Raw genomic sequence first — 20,188 nt, 5'->3', positions numbered from 1 at the left:
TACCGGTCGAGCCACAAAGGAAAGTTGTGTATTTGAATGATAACATCCCTAAATATACACAATGAACGCATACAGTACAAACACACACACACACACACACACTGGTCCCTCAAGTATAGCAGGCTGACTCAGAGCGATGGCCTGTTTGTGTTTCAGAGTATTTGTGTGTAAGGACAGAAACCTCCGGGCTAAAAACACTGGACACCTGTTCCCTGGATCCCACTGGGAGAAATTCCACTCCTCAGTCACCGTGTGTGTGTGTGTGTGTGTGCGTGAACCTGTGTCAGTAACAAGAATGTTGACACCGGACTTTTCTGTCTCACGTGGACGCCATGCGACATCACTTCCTTTACGACCTTTCCCTATTTAAAGGCCGGTGTGGAGCCAGAGGGGCTTCATCAGGGGGATTAAACCAAAGTCCTCACACTCTTCACACCAGCCGCTCACCCACTGACCGACTGACGATCTGGAAGGCTCCGGATGTTTCTGTGAGGATCCTATAAAGGCTGAGACGAACGGACTTGCGCGAGTGAGGAGTTCTTGAGATTCAAGTCTGGAACACAAGTAATCTAAATATCCGTTCAGACAAAAGTAGTTTTTGCCAGAACCAGTTTTAAAAAACAGCGTGACGTTGGACTTGTCGTACTTTGGACATCTAAAGACGAAAGACGTGGGAATACTTTGCAAGGTTTTATCAAAAACTTTCAACAACGATATTAATTTCTAGCATCCCGTCACCATGAGCAGCGGTGGGACCGCCACAGTTTCACCAAAGGAGCCGCAGGCTTTCAAACGGGCGGTGCGGAAGATAAAATGTGCAGCCATGGTGGCCAACTTGGCCAAGAGCTGGCAGGGCTGGGCCAACGAACACAGCAACAAACAGGAAACCATCCCGACCGGCTGGATGCCTTCATCGGTTGATGAGGCAGACAAAAAAGACCACGTGGTCAAACTTACCGTCACCCCGCGTGTCATCACGGTAGACGCCGGCGACGACAGCGGGAGTAAGATCCGAGCCTGTTCTGTGACCAAGACCATCCAGCCCAAACTCAGCGAGTGCGGCAGCATCGACTTGGTCAACGCCATCAGAGGCAAGATGGAGTCCGGTCCCGAGGAGAGCAAGCCCTTCCTCGGGAATGAGTCACCAACGCGGCGGCGCCAAATGAGGGCTCTACAGAGCGCAGGAGCAAGCGTTGGCGTCATCCAAGACAGGAAGCTGCTGCTCCAGGAGAAGAAGCTGGGGTCGAGGAGCAGCAGTGTTGACACGGAGGACAGCGGGCTGGGAGAGGAGGTCAACGACAACAGTGAACTGAAATCTTTGCCGGGCGACATCCAGCCCAAGAAACAGAGCAACAGGCCCAAGGTAGAGTGACAGAACCTCCCCAGAATCAGCGTGTGATTTGTCCGTTTTGGGCTGTTGTAGAAACAACATGGCCGTGCAACACAGTGGGAAGGGACGGCTCACACTGCAGATATACAGTGTTAGCTAACAAAAGCACAACAATTCTTAGTATCAGGTCATTAAACACACAAATATAATATCCCATTTCTGCCCAGATACCCGCCTTTAATCCTTCAGTGGACCTTTAAGGCTACACCAACTATATTTTCATACTAAAGGTACAATATGTAATAATTGGTCACCTGTCAACACATCACCAGAGTGACTGCTAACTCCTGCAAACTGTAGCTGGTAAGCTAGGCTTAGCATGTTAGCCCAGTTAGCCATGCAGATAGCAGTTCTGACTGGAAGTGCTAGTGTTTACACCACTAGCACAAGGACAAGCTAGCTGGTTAGTATGCTAACCCACCAAGATATCACTGTCCAGACTGTTTTAGTTCAATTTAATAATGCATCAAATAATTGTGGCTAATTTGAAAAAGGCTCCTTGATGATCCTTAATAATAATGACCCTTTTTAGCCTCTTTTACCATATTGTTTTGGTTTTACAGTACAAGTCACTGTTTGGTTTGGTCTCTGTGCTCTTATCAACATGGCTTCCGTCAACAAGAGACAACTGCTCAACTAAATAAATCAAATGTACCAGTTTAGCACAAAAAAACAGCAGCTAGCTGGTGATCACAGTGGAGAATTTAGCTGCTAAAGAAAAAACAGGAGATTTAGTAAAAACAGGCAACTTTGTAGATAACGATACGTCACTGTTGTACTCTGTCTGTTCCGCTGCAGCTTTAAATCAACTTAAAATAGCAGTCATGACAAAATTGATTTAATGCGAGTGAATATGAGACAAGCACTTGAACTAGCCGGCCTGCCAGAGATACTCAGGCATGATTTATATTTGTTCTGTCCTGCAATTTCCAATTAGCATTTTCCACCTGTGTAGATATGTCGTGACATGTTCCAGTTATTTGTTTTTTAAAGATGGCACTGATGACATTAAAATGGATACAAATGGGATAAAAAAAAAGTATTTAAAAAACATTCAACATTTGTCAGCATGCAGCTCACATCTGTTGCAGATTTCACTGAAAGCTGCTCGGGGGAGCTCCCTTTTTCGTAATTCGTCCTTACAAAGAAGAGAAAGACAAGCGGAGACACAGCGATGGCAGAAAAGGCCAAACACTTCATCTCTGGCTAACATCCAAACCTCTTCTGCCGTGAAAGAGGTCGTTAGAGAATTGGTCCTTTGTACCGTTTAGTGTTGTTGGTGACAGGCTTATAGACGACCTGAGGAGCACAGCTACAGAAGTCAAACCTTACATGATTCCCCTTTCATTATCTTAAAAGTATGAGACAGTGTTTTCACCAGAGACTTCCTGCTTTCTCTACAACCACAATAAGCAAAGCTCCCGTCCCAAAGTGGAGGACAAACCCGTTAAATCAGAGCACAAATATCCACAAACAAGTTTCATCAGAAGTCTCTTTGATGTCACCTGAAGAAATCCAAAACCAAACAGCAGAACAGTTTCATAACTCCGACTCTAAACTGTCTCCTAAAAAGGCAGAGGAGCCAGAACACATGTCGAGGGGGATCGCCAGAGAGCGAGTCCAACTCGTAAAAAGGCACGAGCTGGACGGAGCGGCAACGCAATATACGTAAATAAAAATAGTCTCCGACGCGTCCGCCACCCTGACCTTCAGGTGGAGCGGGGTGAAGGCAGAGAGGGACGTAGTTATTATGCTTTTATTTATATTTGTATGAGCAGCTAATCAGTCTATCAGTACTGTTTTATTACAACTGATTAATCTTGGCATTTCTTGGCAATTTAGATTTTAACATATGTTGGTCACAAGTTTACAGATCTGGCTCTTTAGCTGCAGGATGCTCGACTTCTTCACCAGCTAGTCGTTAACTTTGTCTTTTTTCACTGTCTAAGAGTTTTAAAGATGCAGCTGGATTTACTTCTAACAGGTCCAGACGCCTCTGTACAGCACTTGTCTGAGTATCTTCACCAAAATATTCCATTTCCACTGTTTGTTGCTGGGCCTGTTGCACTCAATGGTTTAATTTTTGCCCTGTTCTCCAAAAGATTTTGCTCCTGGAAACAATTTTGATGAACATAAAACAGTCAAGTAGCACAAAATGAGACAGTAAAAAGCTCTGACTCTGACTTGACAAACTCCGCTCGTGCCACACATGGTTTTATCTCCATGTATCAATGAATATATTAATGATTCAGCGTTAAAGAGGCACTCTGGGGTTTTTGGAGAAGAAATTTAAACTCTAAACACTAATACCAACTCAGAAAACATCCACACTTCCCTACGTGGATAAAACAAGCTTTTTCTCAGAGGAAAATACGGTGGCAGGGTCCGCCACAACAGTATGAAATTGTGTTGTCCTTTCAGGGTTCGTACACATTTTTCAAGGTCAAATTCAAGCACTTTTCAAGCACTTTTAAGGGTCATTTTAAAGATTTTCCAGCACCTAATGGCTGGGGTAAATACGTATCTAAAGGAATATATATACTTGTGATTTTTTTTTCTTCACTTTTTATAACAATTATGTAAATTGTATTATGCTGTAAACATCTAAAATTATATTCATAATAGCAAAAACTTCAGAAATTAACTATCCAGTCTGATCCCAATTTTGAGAAAGCCACAGAGTTATAATGTCAAGCACTTTCAAGCACTTAAACTAAAATCCAAGCACTTTTCAGACCTTGAAAACACAACATTGAAATTCAAGCACTTTCAAGGATTTCAAGCACCCGTACGAACCCTGTCCTTTAAGGTCAGCTCGTTTATTCAGTCAGCGACGATCTTTCTCTTCGTCTTCCCCGAGACTACAGAGACCATCATGTAAAATACTCCATTATGAAACTGTGCATTTAAAACACAACAAAAGTCAAATTTAGCTGATTTGATAAATGATTTCACTTTAGCAAATCCACAGAATCAGGAGTGACGTCCACTTGAACATCTAATTAGTATAAAGCATGTAATACTTGAATTATACTGATGTCATAAGCAGCATTTGAATGTATTTAATATATTGTTGAGTAGAATATTCTAGTATTATTGTTTATATTATATAAGCCATATGTTTTGAATGAAAACTTTTATCTGAGAGACAACAAGTCACTTCAACCAGCAGGAAAATGTCATGTTTCGCTATAAAGTTTGATGTTTAAACAACCTTATAATGGAAATACTCGAGTAAAGTAACACACGAGTGCTTTTAATATATGTTACTATCGGGCAGCAGAAAGATCACCGCAAGAAATGCTGAGAACTAAAGATAGTGGTAAAATAAAAAAAAGGGGGATCAGGAGCATTATAACTGTGAAGGTTCACAGAGTTTCGACGAAGGTCTTCACTTTTCACGGAGCAAATTCCAAAGAGATACGGTGACACTGATCTGAAGGCCGGACATGCTGTGGAAAATACCAGGAGAGGGTGGAAGGAGGGGGAGAACCGGAGGAGGAGGAGGGACAGAGGGGGGAGAAAAGATTCAATAGGAAGCAGAAGAAGAAGATTTTGATGACAGAGGACGGGGAAGACAGGAGGAAGGAGGGATGAGATCTGAGATCATCAAAAGTTACAACGGTGCATGAAAATCACCGACGAGCCGTTCAGAACCAACACAGCCAGCTTTGGTTTTCATAAAACCTATTAATGGATCCAGAGGATGTAAACGTGTTCGTGCCTGCTTGTGTACATGACCAGACACAGATGTTTTTCCGTGAGTGTATGTGGCCGAGTGCAGAGCAAAGGCCAACATGGGGATCAATTACAGCGACGAGTTTATTTAAAGATTGTGGGGGTCATTAATCAATGTTTATACACCGGCAGGAGGGGGCGGGGCCAATGCAGACTCGATCTGAGAGAAATGACAGCAAAATAGTTTGAACAGAGAACGCAACAAGCTGTTCAAGGCAGGGAACGAAACAGCAGGGGTTATGGGATATGTAGTCCATTATAAAGAAACGCTTACTCACATACTTGTTTTGCACAATTGTCAGTTCTGCAGGAGATACATTTTAAAAAGACGCGTGCAATGTGCAAGTTTTTGCAGCAGAGTCACAGATATCCTGAATGTTTAGACTCATTTATTGGACGAGTGCTCGACACTTTTGACGAGAACCTCCCGGCAGAAATCACATTTTTGCTGCCACAAAAGGTTTCAGCCCGTCTCCATGATTACCAGGCTGCCGGTTTGTTTAGTTGCACTACATCATCCTGATTGGTTTGTATGTCCGTTTGACAACTTTGTGTGCAGTCCTATCACACTGCCCGACAAAATACGGCGTTGTTCTTGACATGACGAAATTCTTTAGATGACATGACACGAAAGAAAGTGTGGAAAGTGAAAACATGCCATTTCCATCAAGCGAGCACCCTTCCATAATTCCGTCTTTAGTCTCTAGTATGTTTAAAGCCACAGAAACGCTGGATCCTACATTTCCCATAATGCAACACCGTCTCCTTCATCGAAATCCCCCTGCGATGTAAATGCACTCTTTTCGAGCTCCATATTCTCAGCGCTACAGTTTTCTGCTCAAGGTTTTTGTTTAGTAAGCTCAAGCAAAAGTTACCCTCGTGACATCACTGTGACATCACCGGGGGTTTTTCCTCAGACGTGACAGAGCTCCACCGAGGCCACAGAGGTATAACGATTGAACAAAAAGAGACCCAAACGCAAGGCATGAGAGGCCGGCAAGCTGAGGTCCAAACACAAAATACAAAAATACAAAATGCAAGTTAGGAAAGGCAACAAAATCAGTTGTGCTTTGTTTGTTTGTTCGTAATAAGATGATCAGCTGCTCTTTAAACTGTGATGTTAACCTTCCACCATCCTTTATCTGCAGATCAAGATTGCCACTACGGGCGACATCAAAAACCGCTGGCAGCAGTGGTCGGAGCAGCACATGGAGGGCCAGAAGCTCAACCCCTTCAGCGAGGAGTTCGACCACGATTTCTCCATGGCCCAGCGCCTCCGCAAGGGCGACTCCGGCTACGGTCGGCCCAAAGAGGGGTCCAGGACGGCGGAGAGGGGCGACAGGGCGCAGAAACACATCCACAGGGAGATGGAGGAGATGGTGTGGATCATCAAAGACATGGGCTTCAAGGACAAGGAGGGGAGGACCGTCATATCCTTCGGCCGACTCTTCGATCGCTACGTGAAGATCTCGGACAAGGTGGTGGGCATCCTGCTGCGCTGCCGCAAACACAAGATGGTGGACTTCGAAGGGGAGATGCTGTGGAAGGGACAGGACGACCACGTCATCATCACAGTGAGGGACTGAGGACGGACAGGATGTCTTACGAACAATTAACACACATGCAAACACGCCACACACGAGCTCGTCGGGAGGAAAAATGCTAGCAGTGCTAGCAGTGATGCTACACAGGAGAAAAGGGAAGGAAGAGGGAGAAATCTGTGTGGAAATTGTAGATTTACTAGCAGAAACACTGGACACAAAACTAGTCATAAATTATTAAAAGGCATGTGAGTGCACACGTGGAGGCTACACACACACACACACACACACACACACACACTCAGCAGACTCATTAGTTCTTCTCATATACCTGACAGGTCATCCGGTGAAAGGGAAGCTATCTATAGCATGCTAACCATGCTCGCCTTGCTAACCACGCTTCACACTAGAAGCCACGACAATCCTCCACGATGTCAGTCACGCCGGAGAGCTCGACTCAGACTGTGACTGCAGAAACTCATCAATCACAGACACACTCGAGCTTCAGACGCTCTGTTCGGTCCTCTACGCTAAAAAGGTCCTCGTCACAGAACATCTGAACTTTCTGGTGTTTCAGATAGATGAAAAAACGAAGCAGCAAATGTGACCAACGTTTTGTTTTTCTTCCTCTTTTTCTTCCTTTTTTTGGTCATTTGTGAAAATTGGTAGAATAAATGAACGAAGGATAAATTAAGACTCATTTACGATTTAATTTTTCTTATTATTACATGCTAATTTTGTTTGTGATTTAAATGTATGTTATTAAATTTTAAATTAAATTAAAAAATCAGCTCTTTCCAAAATATTGATCGAGAAATAAGTGCACGTTTATCAAAGCGACTACACAATCTTGCCGTCTTTGGAGACGTTATATAAATATATCTCATTTTTACATCCTTGAGGATTTGAAATTCACCTCCATCACATCCAAAAAAGACTTTATTTTGCTTTTTTCTATTTACTTTGATTTAAACATTAAAAAGTGAGGCATTATTTTGGGTTAAATTAAGGCGATGCATATGCAATCACACTGTTTGGACCGGTCCAGTTTGAAGCTGAGGGAGTTACTGGATGTATATGAGGTCAAGGATCAAGTTGCAATCCCTCTCACAACAACTAAAATATTTTTAGGTTTACTCCAGTACAATTGTGCGTGCAGGTCTTTTATTTTGAAATTGTGGTATTGCTATTAAAGGACCTGGTTAATTCTTCCACCGCTGACACTTTGTCTGGTTCTGATGGTACCGATGAGAAGCTCGAGCTCAGAAACAGAAATCTTAACTCTTTATTTATGTCTGAAAACATTTTGTCTGTTGAGTTTATGTGCGATGTGTGATATCGTTGACGTAAACGATTGTATAGTGACATTTTATTTTACCTCATTTTAACATTTTGAACATGTATACGCTGTATTATTGTCGGAACTGTGTTAAATTAAACTTAGAGGTGCTTTGGAAATATTTTCTTCTTTCAAAGTGAAAGCCCCGCGCGTCTTCTTCAGAAGAACCATTTTGTAAAAAAAAAAAGAAAATGTGTCTTTTAGTGTCGAGACTGTGAAATTCTGTCGTTTTGCTGAGTGTGAACACAGGCTACATGTGAATCAATAAAACAATTTAAGTTCTGATCCTGTTTTCCTTTTGTGATTGCTGACAGACGGCTGCCTCGACAGGTTCCATCCGCAGAAAAATATTAGTTTAGCGCTTTAATTTATGCTGAAATCATAAATACCACAACAACCACAAACCGCAGAAAAATAAAATACATATAAAATGTGTCGTTAAGAGTTCTAACTTTATATTCCTACATGGCAGCTTGATAAACTTCGGTGTCTTGGATGCGTCCCCGGTGTTCTCACTCACTGATGTCGCTGTTGCAGTGAAATCCGGGCGACACGCTCTGAGAGGAGCTGCAAAAAAAAAATCCTCGGGGATGTTTCCAGAAGTTCGTGCCAGAGCCCTTAAGCGCTCGCTGATACTGCAGTGAGACAGTCTTAAGCCCTCGTGGACTCTGTGGCTTGTCAGTCCAGACACTGCGAGCAAATCGCAGAGGTTTTTTTTCACCGACCTCACCCCCTCCATCATCACAACTCTCCCCTTTGCTACCAGGACGTCCCTCAGCGGAGACCAGGGGGAGGGAGAGGAGTCGAGTCGAGGAGGTGTGGAGGCATAGAGAAGGCCATTTGTCCCATAGACTAAGACCATGTCCACACTTACCAAAATTATCTTTCTTCCTCTGCATCGTTTCAAGAATATTTGCATCCAAACGGATCCATTGGAAACGACTCAACACGCTGTAGTTCATATTCCCGGCCTATAGTTGGCGCTTGAAATTCACCGAAAACAGAGAAGAAGAGACGGAGCATGTGCATAAAGTTTGCGCGCTGTAAACAATACAGTAGAAGAAGAAACCGAGCACAACAAGAAGAAAATGGCTCGTGCAAGGAAACCAGAATCGTTTGTGAGGACCTTTAATGAGGTCGAACTGCTGCACTCGACTACAAGGCTCAATATCTTCTGCAGCACGAACACAAGCATGTAGTCCGCCATTGTTGTTGTTGTTGTTGTTATGAGACGTCGCGGGGTTAAGAGGTCAAAGGCTAGAGGTCGAGGCGTCATCGATATGCAAAGTATGCAGATTTGCCGTCCACACAAGAACGCAAGGGTGGTGTTTTCGGATTTTCCCAACCTGAGACCAAAAAGTGCGTTTACAGGATCCATGTAGACGATCGGCCAAAACGATGCAAAACATGTGAGTTTACACACAAAAGCGTTTCCATGATGATGGGCCCTCAGTGGTAAGATCACACCTGCAGCAGAAAGCAGCACTGTTAAACTGTGTTATTAAAACCTGATGTCTGCAGGTTGTCCACAGCTTAGAGTGCAGCTTTCATCAAATTTACATTTATACACATACATTTTTTTTTTTTTTTACCAAAATGCATCGTCTACATCGTTAATGACTCCTCTCTACACAACAAAGGTCGAACTAGCACGATGCTGTCATGCGGCAGAAAGTCTTAAGAGTTCAGGTTCAGTTTATAATACCACCTGCAGTAACTGAGGTTCTTTTGAGCGAATTAAAAAACAAACACTGGCATATCGTTACCTTTTAAGGTGATTCTGTGAATTTGGCAAATATGTGCCTGTTTACACAGAAACACAGCGACATTATCATTCATTAGAGGTTCTTTCTGGCCGCCTGGCAGATTTTTCTTTTTGGTCCTGGGGGAAATATTTTCTCTGTAGCTGTTTAACTCTCTCTCCACTGTATTCATCGCTGTGTCTGCCTGCTGTCATGTGTGAGACTGGTAGTGTAAAGTTAATGTTTTGTATCCAACCAGTGGGTCTTTGCTGCATGTCTCCGTCCTCTCTTTCCATCATAATCTTTGGTTGTCACTGTCATAATAACAGCCCAAAAATCACTTGTAGCTGAATATTATTGTGTTTGGACACGAGGGCACACAAAGAGGACCTGCAATGTATATTCCAGAAGAACTGACTGTTTATTTTACACAATTTTTGCTAATTAGTAGGCTGTTTTTTTTGACATTATAGTTTGGACTTAGGCAAGTTAACGCTGATGTAAGCGTTGTCGACATTTTAGCTAACTTCCTGTCTGTTGTGTTGCAGTGCACAATCCCCTCCCTCGTCCCTCCGTCACCTCATGAACCCAGAGCGGTAATCGCCAAACATTTATTTTCTTGTTTACTGTATGAGCAGAGCATAAAATGATTATAAAAAATATCACTTACAGCAGCTTCGAATCCCCTTACAAGTCGTTAAGATATGAAATAGGAGTGGAGGCGTACGTAGAGGAGGAAGAGAAAGGCGATACGAAGCGGGACTATCGTGTTTAATTTGCAGTATTTGTGCAAAGGAGTGTCGAGTGGAGGAGAGGAGGACGCAGAGGGATGATGGCAGAAGAATTCCCCGCCACATTTCCTCATTTTCTCTGTGTTCGAAACCTTTAAATGTCAAACTACCAGACAGTGATGCAGCAGGGGGCGCTACAGCGACAGCCCGTTGGGCGGAGGAGAGCGTGCGTGTGTGTGTGTGTCGAAGCACAACTCTTTTCCTGTATGGTGTCAGTGTTTGAGTGAGGTGGAACATGCTGTTGTTTGGAATTGGAATTTCCCCCGTCGAGGAAAAAATGATTTATGTCTCAATTTGCTTTTTTTGCAGCATCTGACGGCCTCCTGCTGCTTTCACACCAAATTTAGTGTGCGAAATTTGTCTTTTCTAGCCTTGTGTATGCAAGTCACGTTAGCACTCTCGCATGTGTGTGCATACGTGTGTGTGTACGTGTGTGTGTGTGTGTGTGTGTGATGTGGTGTCTTCTCCGTCCGTCAGTCTGCGCATGTGCATGCAAGTCATGCCTTTGCCTCGGTGAGTGTGTGTCTGTGTCTGTGTGTGTGCGCCGAGTGTGACCTGACTTGCTGTCACGCAATTGCTTTGTCTGTGTGTGTGTGTGTGTGTGTGTGTGTGTGTGTGTGTGTGTGTGTGTGTGAGAGAGTGAGAGAGAGAGAGAGAGAGAGACCTTAATACAAGCTGATCAGTTTGGTCGCCAGGGAGTCTGGACGTCTGCCAGAGAGAGAGAGACAGTGGGAGGGAAAATAGTGAGTGATGGGAGGAGAAAGATTGAGAGCCAGAGAGATACCATAAAAGAAAGAAAAAGAGACGTAGAAAGAGCTCGAAAAAGGAGGTGTAAAGCGCCGGATGTGGAGACGGAGAGTATTCCGTCTGCACAGACGGGCGAAAGCTTCACACTCGGTCGTCCTTCGCTGCTGACTGTCAAACAAAATGAATCCCTCCTCTCCTCTGTTTCCCTCTCCAGCTCCCCGCCTCATTCTCTTCCTCCATCTTTGATATTATTGTGTTTTTTTCCCTCCTCCCCTTTCTCCTCCTCCTCCTCCCTGATGTCTGTCTTCTCTCATCTGTTCCCACAAGCGGTTTGAAGCTTATTGAGGTTTCGGGAAAGTTTTGCAGGAAATCCAGCCGCTGGTCAGTTGACTGTTTATTCATGAAGGCGGCAGAAGTGTTTGACAGCACGAACACCAACAACGGTGAAACGTTTTGAAAAGAAAAACCCCAAAGAGCTTGTTGACACTGCTGCTTTTTTCAGCTGCATGACAAAAAATAATCTCACTTACACACAGACAGTTATTCTGGGGTATAAGCAATGAAGTGTGGCGTTCTGGACAATGCCGGCGTTGGAATATACGCAGATGATCCGGTACGATGCCCATCAGATCTGGACGACAAGAAAAAGGTTTGTTATATGAAACGTCTGGTTAAACTTTCCTAAAAAAACATGCAGATATATTTACACTAACATGCTTTGTTATTAACCCTGCAGTTTGGTCAAGTTTAGGCACAAAATGTACTTGATCCTCGTCTCTGGAGGGAAAGCCCTGCGAATGACACGACCAACCAACCACCCCTTGATGCAGTTTTATGACAAAAGAAAGTCAATCATTTACTTTCATTCCCAGGTTGTCAAATTCACCGTTTTGGGTTCATCAACTATCAACTATTTTTCTCTAGAAAGCCACATATTGTTACATATACGCTCCGTAAGACAGTCTAACACAACAGAAAGTCATTTCAACTTGTTTAAAGTCGTGCACAACAAAGTAGTTTACTTTCAGCACGAGGAGTTTAGTTCTACAGTGAGTAAAGGGCTCGACCCATCCACTCTTTTACACTGCCAAGACAGCTTTTTTGCATTGATTTAGGCACAAAAACTACTTGGTAATCAACGACATTCAGTCTCGTAATGTAAGTGATGTAATTCTTGATCACAAACGCGACACAAACCCTGGTCCCTGTACGGAAAGTCCTACGAATGACCCGACCAGCCAACCACCCCTTGATGCAGTTTTATGACAAAAGAAAGTTGATCATTTTCTTTCATTCCCAATACCACCGTGTTGGTTTGATGTCAGCACCAGTCTACCCACATCGACAATCAACTATGTTCTCTAGAAAGCCACATATTGTTACGTATACACTATGTAAGACAGTCTAACACAACAGAAAGTCATTTAAACTTGTTTAAAGTCATGCACAACAAAGCAGTTTACTTTCAGCACGAGGAGTTTAGTCCTACAGTGAATCAAGAGCTCGACCCGTCCGCTCTTTTACACTGCCAAGACAGCTTTTTTGCATCGATTTAGGCGCAAAAACGACTTGGTAAACAACGACATTCAGTCTCGTAATGTAAGTGACGTAACTCTTGATCACAAACCCAACACAAACCCTGGTCCCTGTAGGGAAAGTCCTACGAATGACCCGACCAACCAACCAACCAACCCTTGATGCAGTTTTAAGACAAAAGAAAGTCGATTATTTACTTTCAATCCCAGGTTGTCAAATAGGGGCCTACCATCGTTTTGGGTTCATCAACAATCAACTATCTTTCTCTAGAAAGCCACATATTGTTGCGTATATGCTCCGTAAGACAGTCTTTTACACTGCCAAGCCAGCTTTTTTGCATCGATTTAGGCGCAAAAAACGACTTGGTTAACAACGACATTCAGTCTCGTAATGTAAGTGATGTAACTCTTGATCACTAACCCGACGCAAACCCTGGTCCCTGGAGGGAAAGTCCTACGAATGACCCGACCAGCCAACCACCCCTTGATGCAGTTTTATGACAAAAGAAAGTCAATTATTGGCTTTCATTCCCAGGTTGTCAAATACCATCATGTTGGTTTGATGTCAGCACCAATCTACCCACATTGACAATCAACTATGTTCTCTAGAAAGCCACATATTGTTACGTATAAGACAGTCTAACCAACGAAAAGTAATCCAAACTTGTTTGAAGTCGTGCACAACGAAGCAGTTTACTTTCAGCACGAGGAGTTTAGTCCTACAGTGAGTCAAGGGCTCGACCCGTCCGCTCTTTTACACTGCCAAGCCAGCTTTTTTGCATCGTCAGCCTCTTTGGCCTCCCACTGTGCCCTGGAGGACGGTCTCTGGCTGAGAATCACGGTGATTAACAAGGCAGAACCAGGCAAGGTTGCAGCGGGTCACAACAGTCAGAAGTTGTTCTTGCTTGCCTCCAAGGGTGTCAGTATGAAGCTAGACACATTCATTGGTCTTGTGATCACTCGTGCTTGTAAGCCGGATCTTCAGTTATGCTAGCTTCTGTAACTTAATGGTTTTTCCAATGGAAGTGGTTTTTATCAGCATTTCAATGATGGTTTCTTGAGTTTAAATGGCAAAAGTTGGACACTGCACTGTGTTATCCTGAGATGAAGTGACATCTTTCAGTAATCGTATGTCTCTGTTGTCTCTGGTGCAACATAAGAAGAAAGAACAAACATTTCAGCATCATGATGGAGTTAAACTATTTTATTGACAGCTGGAATAGAATAACAATACACCAAATTGTGCATTTACTCAACAATATAACAGTTTGCCAAAGAATCTGCAAATATACTCGTGTTCTTTTAAATGACAGTGCGGTGAATAAAACTAAAGTTACACCACGTTGTCACTCGTCTGATAACATTCAGGTTCCTCAAGGCAGTAATACATGAGCAACAAATGGAGAGCAATGCAGATGGGCGTCTGCCGCTTAATGCTTTGCTAGTGCTGCTTAGTTTATGCTAACATTCCCCGACGCTAATCTACAGACGGAATGAGAGTTTGAGATCCCTTAAATGGCTCGGCGACTCTTAAAATGTGGAGTTTAAACACTGATGCCAAATACAGTTTGCTTATAAAAAAAACAATTTCCTGGATGAATTCGTATCACTGACACATTTTCCATCAGCATTGCTTCCAACAGTTGCCCATATTGCATGTTTCCTGACAGCATGAGAAGGCCTGTTAAAACTGTCCCGTCCGGCATCCCAAAACCAAAACATCGCCTTCTGCTTCTTACGTAGTATTTCTGGGGAGTTACGGAACATGCCACGTTTGGAAAATGTGTCCTCCAAAGGCCTCAAACGACGGTTTACAGATGAGAATTTAAGGCTGTGAATGCTGTAGATAAAGATAGATAAACGACTTTACCAGAAATTAAAAGGAGAATTTGTTCGACGGATTTCAATTCGGGACCAAATGAGTTCAAACCAGCGATTCACAAAACATGTGAGCTCGTAGAGGAAGCAGAACGGTGCCGAGAAGCACAAGTTATGAAACTCAGCGGCACTCTGATTCACACTGGGGTCGCCCAACCTTAAAAATGCATTCGCTCTATGTGGGGCACCAGATGGCATGTGGGGGAGCACTTTCATGCGGGTTGGGTTTGGAGGACGAGCCTCCGAGGGGGGGGACAAAAAAGTTTGGGAACCGCTGCCTCTGCGGCACAGCAGACCGGAGGAGATGTGTTGCTTTTGGGATCCAACAGCCACCGTTTCATAACATCCGCAGAGGAGCTGCATCTCGCCTTTCATCCTCCCACTCCTCCACCTCCTCCACCCCCCCCCCCCCCCCCCCCCCCCAGGAGAGAATACGATATGATATGTGTCCTGAAATGTTCACACTGTCACTCCAAACAGAAGAAAAAGGACACAAACAGTGCTCTCCTTCTTACTAATTAGTTAAACCCTGTGAAATCAAGAGGAAGAATGATATGAACAATTTAAGCTCAGGTAACAGGTTTTTCTTTGTAAAGAACTTCAAAAGGGAATTCTACCCAGATTCACTTCTGAGGTCGATCTGCGAAAACAGACAGAAACTTTACAGCTGCAGACTTCGTGTGAATAATCAGGTTATTACTGATTACACCATCCAAGACCCAACACAATCATCAATGGATCAATCGATACATTGGGACAAAAAGGAGGAGCAGACAAATGTTTTGATTCAGTCTGGAACATTTAGCTTAGAGACCCGTAAAATCAAATCATTTGAATGTTTGGATCCAATAAAATGTATTGTTCATGTAACCTGAAACCAAATTAGTTTGGCGCTTTCAGTTACGGCTGTTTTAACATCTGTTTACATGTCGATTGAGCTGCCTCGTCACCAGAATGAACTGTTGGCATTTTACGTCTCTGCACGCCATGGATACGCTCAAATGTTTCCGTGTCCATGTCATGTTGGGCGGTGGAGGCGATGGCAGTGGTACAAGATGGCCGCCAAGCCAGAGACCACTGCTCGAGACTGTGTTTCTGACATTTCAACGAGACGTCTGCACATTTTTAAGCTTTATCTGTGACGACAAAACCAAGTATTTTCAGCCATAACGTGATCTTTTCCTAAACCCAACCATTTATATGTAAATCTAAGCAGAACATAAGCACAGTGTTGTCGTTAGTTAACATTTTTAATTGAACCTAAAGAAATAAGGTTGCAACATAATCAGAAACTTTCAATTTGCTGAAACACACAATGCCAACATTCATTCTGCCGGCTGAGTTGTGATGATTTGTTCATGAGATCGAGAGAAGCTTATCAATGAAAAGCGTTGACAGAGATAACTGAGGGGGGAAACCTTGGATACAGACATCTTACCATTGTTTCACATTTAGAAGCTATTAGCTAAACACAAAAGCTGCGCAATAAACGTAGCACGACTGCCCACCAAGAGTTTCCTCTCTGTATCTCGGTCAATGGCTCCTGACGGCGCCGTAGAGCTGAGAACAACTGATGAGGGAAAAGAGAAAATGTCTTTGTTTGTGTTTTTGCAGAATGACGACCTAAAAGGCAGTTTGGGTGGAAAAAAGGACTCCAGTACATTTCTTACAGATGGCTAAATTGCGAATATCCTTTTTTTTTTGTATTTATTATCATTTATTTCTACTTGATTTAAACCACAAAGTACCATTATGTGCATTCAAACATCAATAAATAAACACTAGTGTGACATAGTGTTGGATCTAAGTTTAGAAAATAAGTCTTGTTAAGAAACAGGTCAGAATGTTTGAATATCGACTCTGCAAAAAATGTTTTTTGTTTGTTTTTGTTGTTTTTTTTTTTGCTCAGTTTGTTCAATTAAGCCCACGTGAAGGAGTGGGAGAGAATACACAAAGAGTCAGTTGAAATATCAGAAATTCATTAAGAACATACGCAAATATAATTATTTCCCTTAGATGAAACTTAAATGAATGGGAGTAAATGGGGGTTGAAATGGCGACACTGTAAAACTTTTGTTTTTTTGCGTCATTTTGATGACTTTGTGTGACATTTCTTAGTCCTTAGCCCTGACAAAAAATGTATATCGGTGTTTTTAAGGCCTCTACTTACATTACAGTTGATAGTAGTACATAATTAAACATCCATGTGGCTGACACAATCAAAACATGGGTGAACGCAAAAAGAGAAACGTACATTTTTTTAGTGCTGAACAACTAGAACATCTACACAGCTCATCCGTTTGCCCTCGAAGTTGCAAAAGAATGACACAAACTGATTTTCGGTGAACGAGAAGCTTTTCGATGAGCGAAATCACACGATCAGTTTTTAATTAAAACAAACATTAATTAACTCTTATTCCTGCTAGCGATGTTGGCGTATGTTTCGTCTCTCTCCCGAACAATTAGAGCGGAATGTTGTCTTGCGAGCGTTTACAACAAATTTGCGCCAAACGCCCAAATCTGCAGCCATCATAGAAAACCCATCAGCCACTGCATGCACGCCACGCCGCCGCTGCTCCACCCTCGAGAGGATCTACTAGGAATGTTTTTTGATAGCTCTTAAAATGCTACAATGAACAATCAGCTCTTTGTTAACATTAATTAATACTTAACGACACTTATGTTGCACAGGCAGCCGCTGCAGCTCAGATGTAAGTAGGCGGGAAACTTCTATGATTGTTGCCGCCGCGACTTTATACTTCAAACTCACTCTGTGATCTCTCATCGCTAAGTCTAAGATCATCGTCGTCATGCAATATTACTTCTTGGATGCAAAGTTGTTTCTTTAAAACATGATGGACTCTGTTTGTGGGTCGCTGAAGTGTGTAAACTTTCCTCTTTCATTGGTCCTCGGTCGGGAAATCAGCCCTCGAAATATGTTCAAATTTTGGCACAAAAGAACACTGACAAAACATTCCTCGGGTCACAGTAAAAGTTCATTATACTTAAATAGATTTTTGTTTATATTATATATGTATATATTTGATTTGTACAACTCATATCATATCACCTCATTTTTTAAAAACAGTCTTCGTTTGTTCTAACTACCAGGCAGTTCGTCGTCATCATTAGATTGCAAGATCCATGCAATTCAGGGAAAGTTTCAGGTCGTGAAAAATGATCCTGCATTTGTCAAATCAAAATTGTTATATTTTACACAGGTTTATCTCCTCCTGCTCCTTCTGTAAACAGAGATTCCTCAGAGACTACAACACAACTCTCCCTGGAATAAGTTATGGAAACTAAACACGAACGCTGTGATAAAATGACCTCAGACACGTCACCAGTGATTTTCACTTCCTGTCTTCAGAACTTTTTAAATCATAAAAATCCTGCTGCTTTGTTTTTTTGATGACTTGACATGAAAATGTTGCTCCTTTTCAGTATTTTGGTTGTCATCATCAGAAAAACGACCATATAGGTCGACTGAGAAAGGTTTGATTGTGACTCGTATTTTTGTTTCTTGTTAGGCGGCGACCTCTACTGGCCATAATAATTACTACAGCAGCAAAGGAGGAATTAACGGTAAGTTATTTTAACTCACCAGCGTAGGTATTTTAAGCCAAACCACAATGTTTTATTAACTTTAACTTTGACTGTTGGGTATACCCGTCCCAGGGTCAATGGCTGTTGTATTGGAAGTCACTGGCAGTTTACCTATTTCGTCGTTTAGGGATAAGGATGTGTTCGGGTCGCTAAACCAGACATAAAGTAGTCCCAACATCCGATTCACAAAGGAGCAAAGGTGGCGCTGACAAAGATCTTCAGGACACTGTTGCCTAATCTCAGTTTTACATATTTATTCTGGCCTTGCTGATAAATTGGTTACATTAGTGAACTTAGTCCAGAAGATCTTTTCAAATAATGTTGGAAAATATCCAAAATATATGCCAGAAGCGACGTTGAATTTCATAATAAATCTGACAGGAGTGAAAACGATCACTGGCTCTGCGGGTCATTTCCACTGAACAACATAAACTGCAATGACTGGATGTTTTTGTGATTATTGCTTTGCAGAATGTAGCTAATTTAATATCCCTGCAACACTGCTACCAGCAAAACAGAGGCCTATTTTGCTTTCAGTTTGTTTTTTTTAGAGTAAAGTTACTCCAAATGGTCTGTTATATTTAATATATTAATTTATTATTTGATTTTGTTCTGAAATCTTGTCTCAACGTCCAAAAAAACTAAACAAAAAGAAACATAAGAGATCTCAGTTGTTGTGTTCTGTGAAAGGAAAAGCCCAAAAGTAAACTCAGAATCTGAATTAATTTGCTACATATGTCTCCCATCGCCCTCATTTTCACTTCTCCTCTGTCTTTAGTAGCGTATAGCTCATGCTTACTCTTATCAAGTGGTCTGCTAATTAATTAGAAGTTATTAATCAGTCATGCGGATGCTACCAGCTAATGCTACAATCTTACGGTAACTAGCGAAAGGTTATCCCTTTTCTCCTCCCTCAGATTTTAACATTAATCATCTAAAATTGTTATAGATTCACTTTGGCTCACTCCAAAAGACACTGACAACCAGAATATTTACACATTTAAAAAAAAAAAAAAAGGCATTAAGAATCATAAAGTGCCCAAATGAAATGTTCTTTTTTTTTTTTTTCCTTAACAAACTATAAATTTCTCTACAGTGTGCACATTGTGTTCCCTTTAAGTTCATCCTATTGTCGTTTCCTTTTTATTTTGAAACCTGACGTCAGTCCGGACAGATTCCTTTTGTTTGGATGATGCAAAGTACATTTCATGCTTCCGTCCTCTCCCTTTCCTTTTCCTCCCTCTCTTCCTTCTCTCTCTCTCTCCGTACTGAGTCGTGGCATGGCTAATCAGCAGGTGCCGCGGCGGTCTGAGGATTAGGGCTGTAATTTAGAATAAAAAGGGACGCCTCTCTGCACAGCCTGAATGCTGCTGTCAGATGCTGCGAGTGGTTGTTTCTTGTTCCTCCCTCACGATAGCGCATGCCGCAAGGTAACTGAAGAAGAGGAAGGAGAAGACACTTGCTGGTAGAAATTGGCACAGTAGAAACTGTTATTGTTAGCCAAAGCTTAAAAAAAAAAGAAAGAGAGAGAGGGAGAGAGAGAGGAGGAGGAAATCTAGAAAAATCTACTTCTACATTTCAGTGTTTACGAACTACAATTAAACTGGGATATACAGCAAGTGTTCAGCCCTACACTGTCAGCCAGGCTACTCAGGCTGTCCTCGATGCTTTTGGAGACATTTGTTTTTGTATTGGCATCATGTGTCAGTGCTACAGCACAGGTACAATGCTCCCCCCCCCCCTACACTTGATGTGACCTGCACCACCAGGTGGGTGTGAACATTTAGAAAAAACAAAAAACAGAACAGAATCAAATGAGGTCAAACACCCATTTTGGTCTTCGGACCCCGATTCTACCTGCCTGTTTCATGCCAGATTTAC

At 42.4% G+C, this 20,188-nt stretch overlaps 1 protein-coding gene across 1 annotated transcript; it reads left to right on the top strand.

Annotated features, from left to right (window-relative positions):
• The first annotated feature begins 329 nt into the window (after nucleotides 1-329).
• Nucleotides 330-7,259, top strand: LOC115582719 (actin-binding Rho-activating protein-like). The gene is made up of 2 exons (XM_030418855.1): nucleotides 330-1,363; nucleotides 6,277-7,259. Exons 1-2 carry the CDS (start codon nucleotides 740-742, stop codon nucleotides 6,712-6,714), a joined length of 1,062 nt encoding a protein of 353 aa, XP_030274715.1. The 5' UTR covers nucleotides 330-739; the 3' UTR covers nucleotides 6,715-7,259.
• Nucleotides 7,260-20,188: the final 12,929 nt, after the last annotated feature.

The sequence above is a fragment of the Sparus aurata genome, chromosome 6 (genome assembly GCF_900880675.1).
Source record: "Sparus aurata chromosome 6, fSpaAur1.1, whole genome shotgun sequence".
In the NCBI taxonomy this organism is placed as follows: domain Eukaryota; kingdom Metazoa; phylum Chordata; class Actinopteri; order Spariformes; family Sparidae; genus Sparus; species Sparus aurata.
The sequence above is the reverse complement of the archived record's forward strand: the minus strand, read 5'-3'. Positions and strand labels throughout refer to the sequence as shown.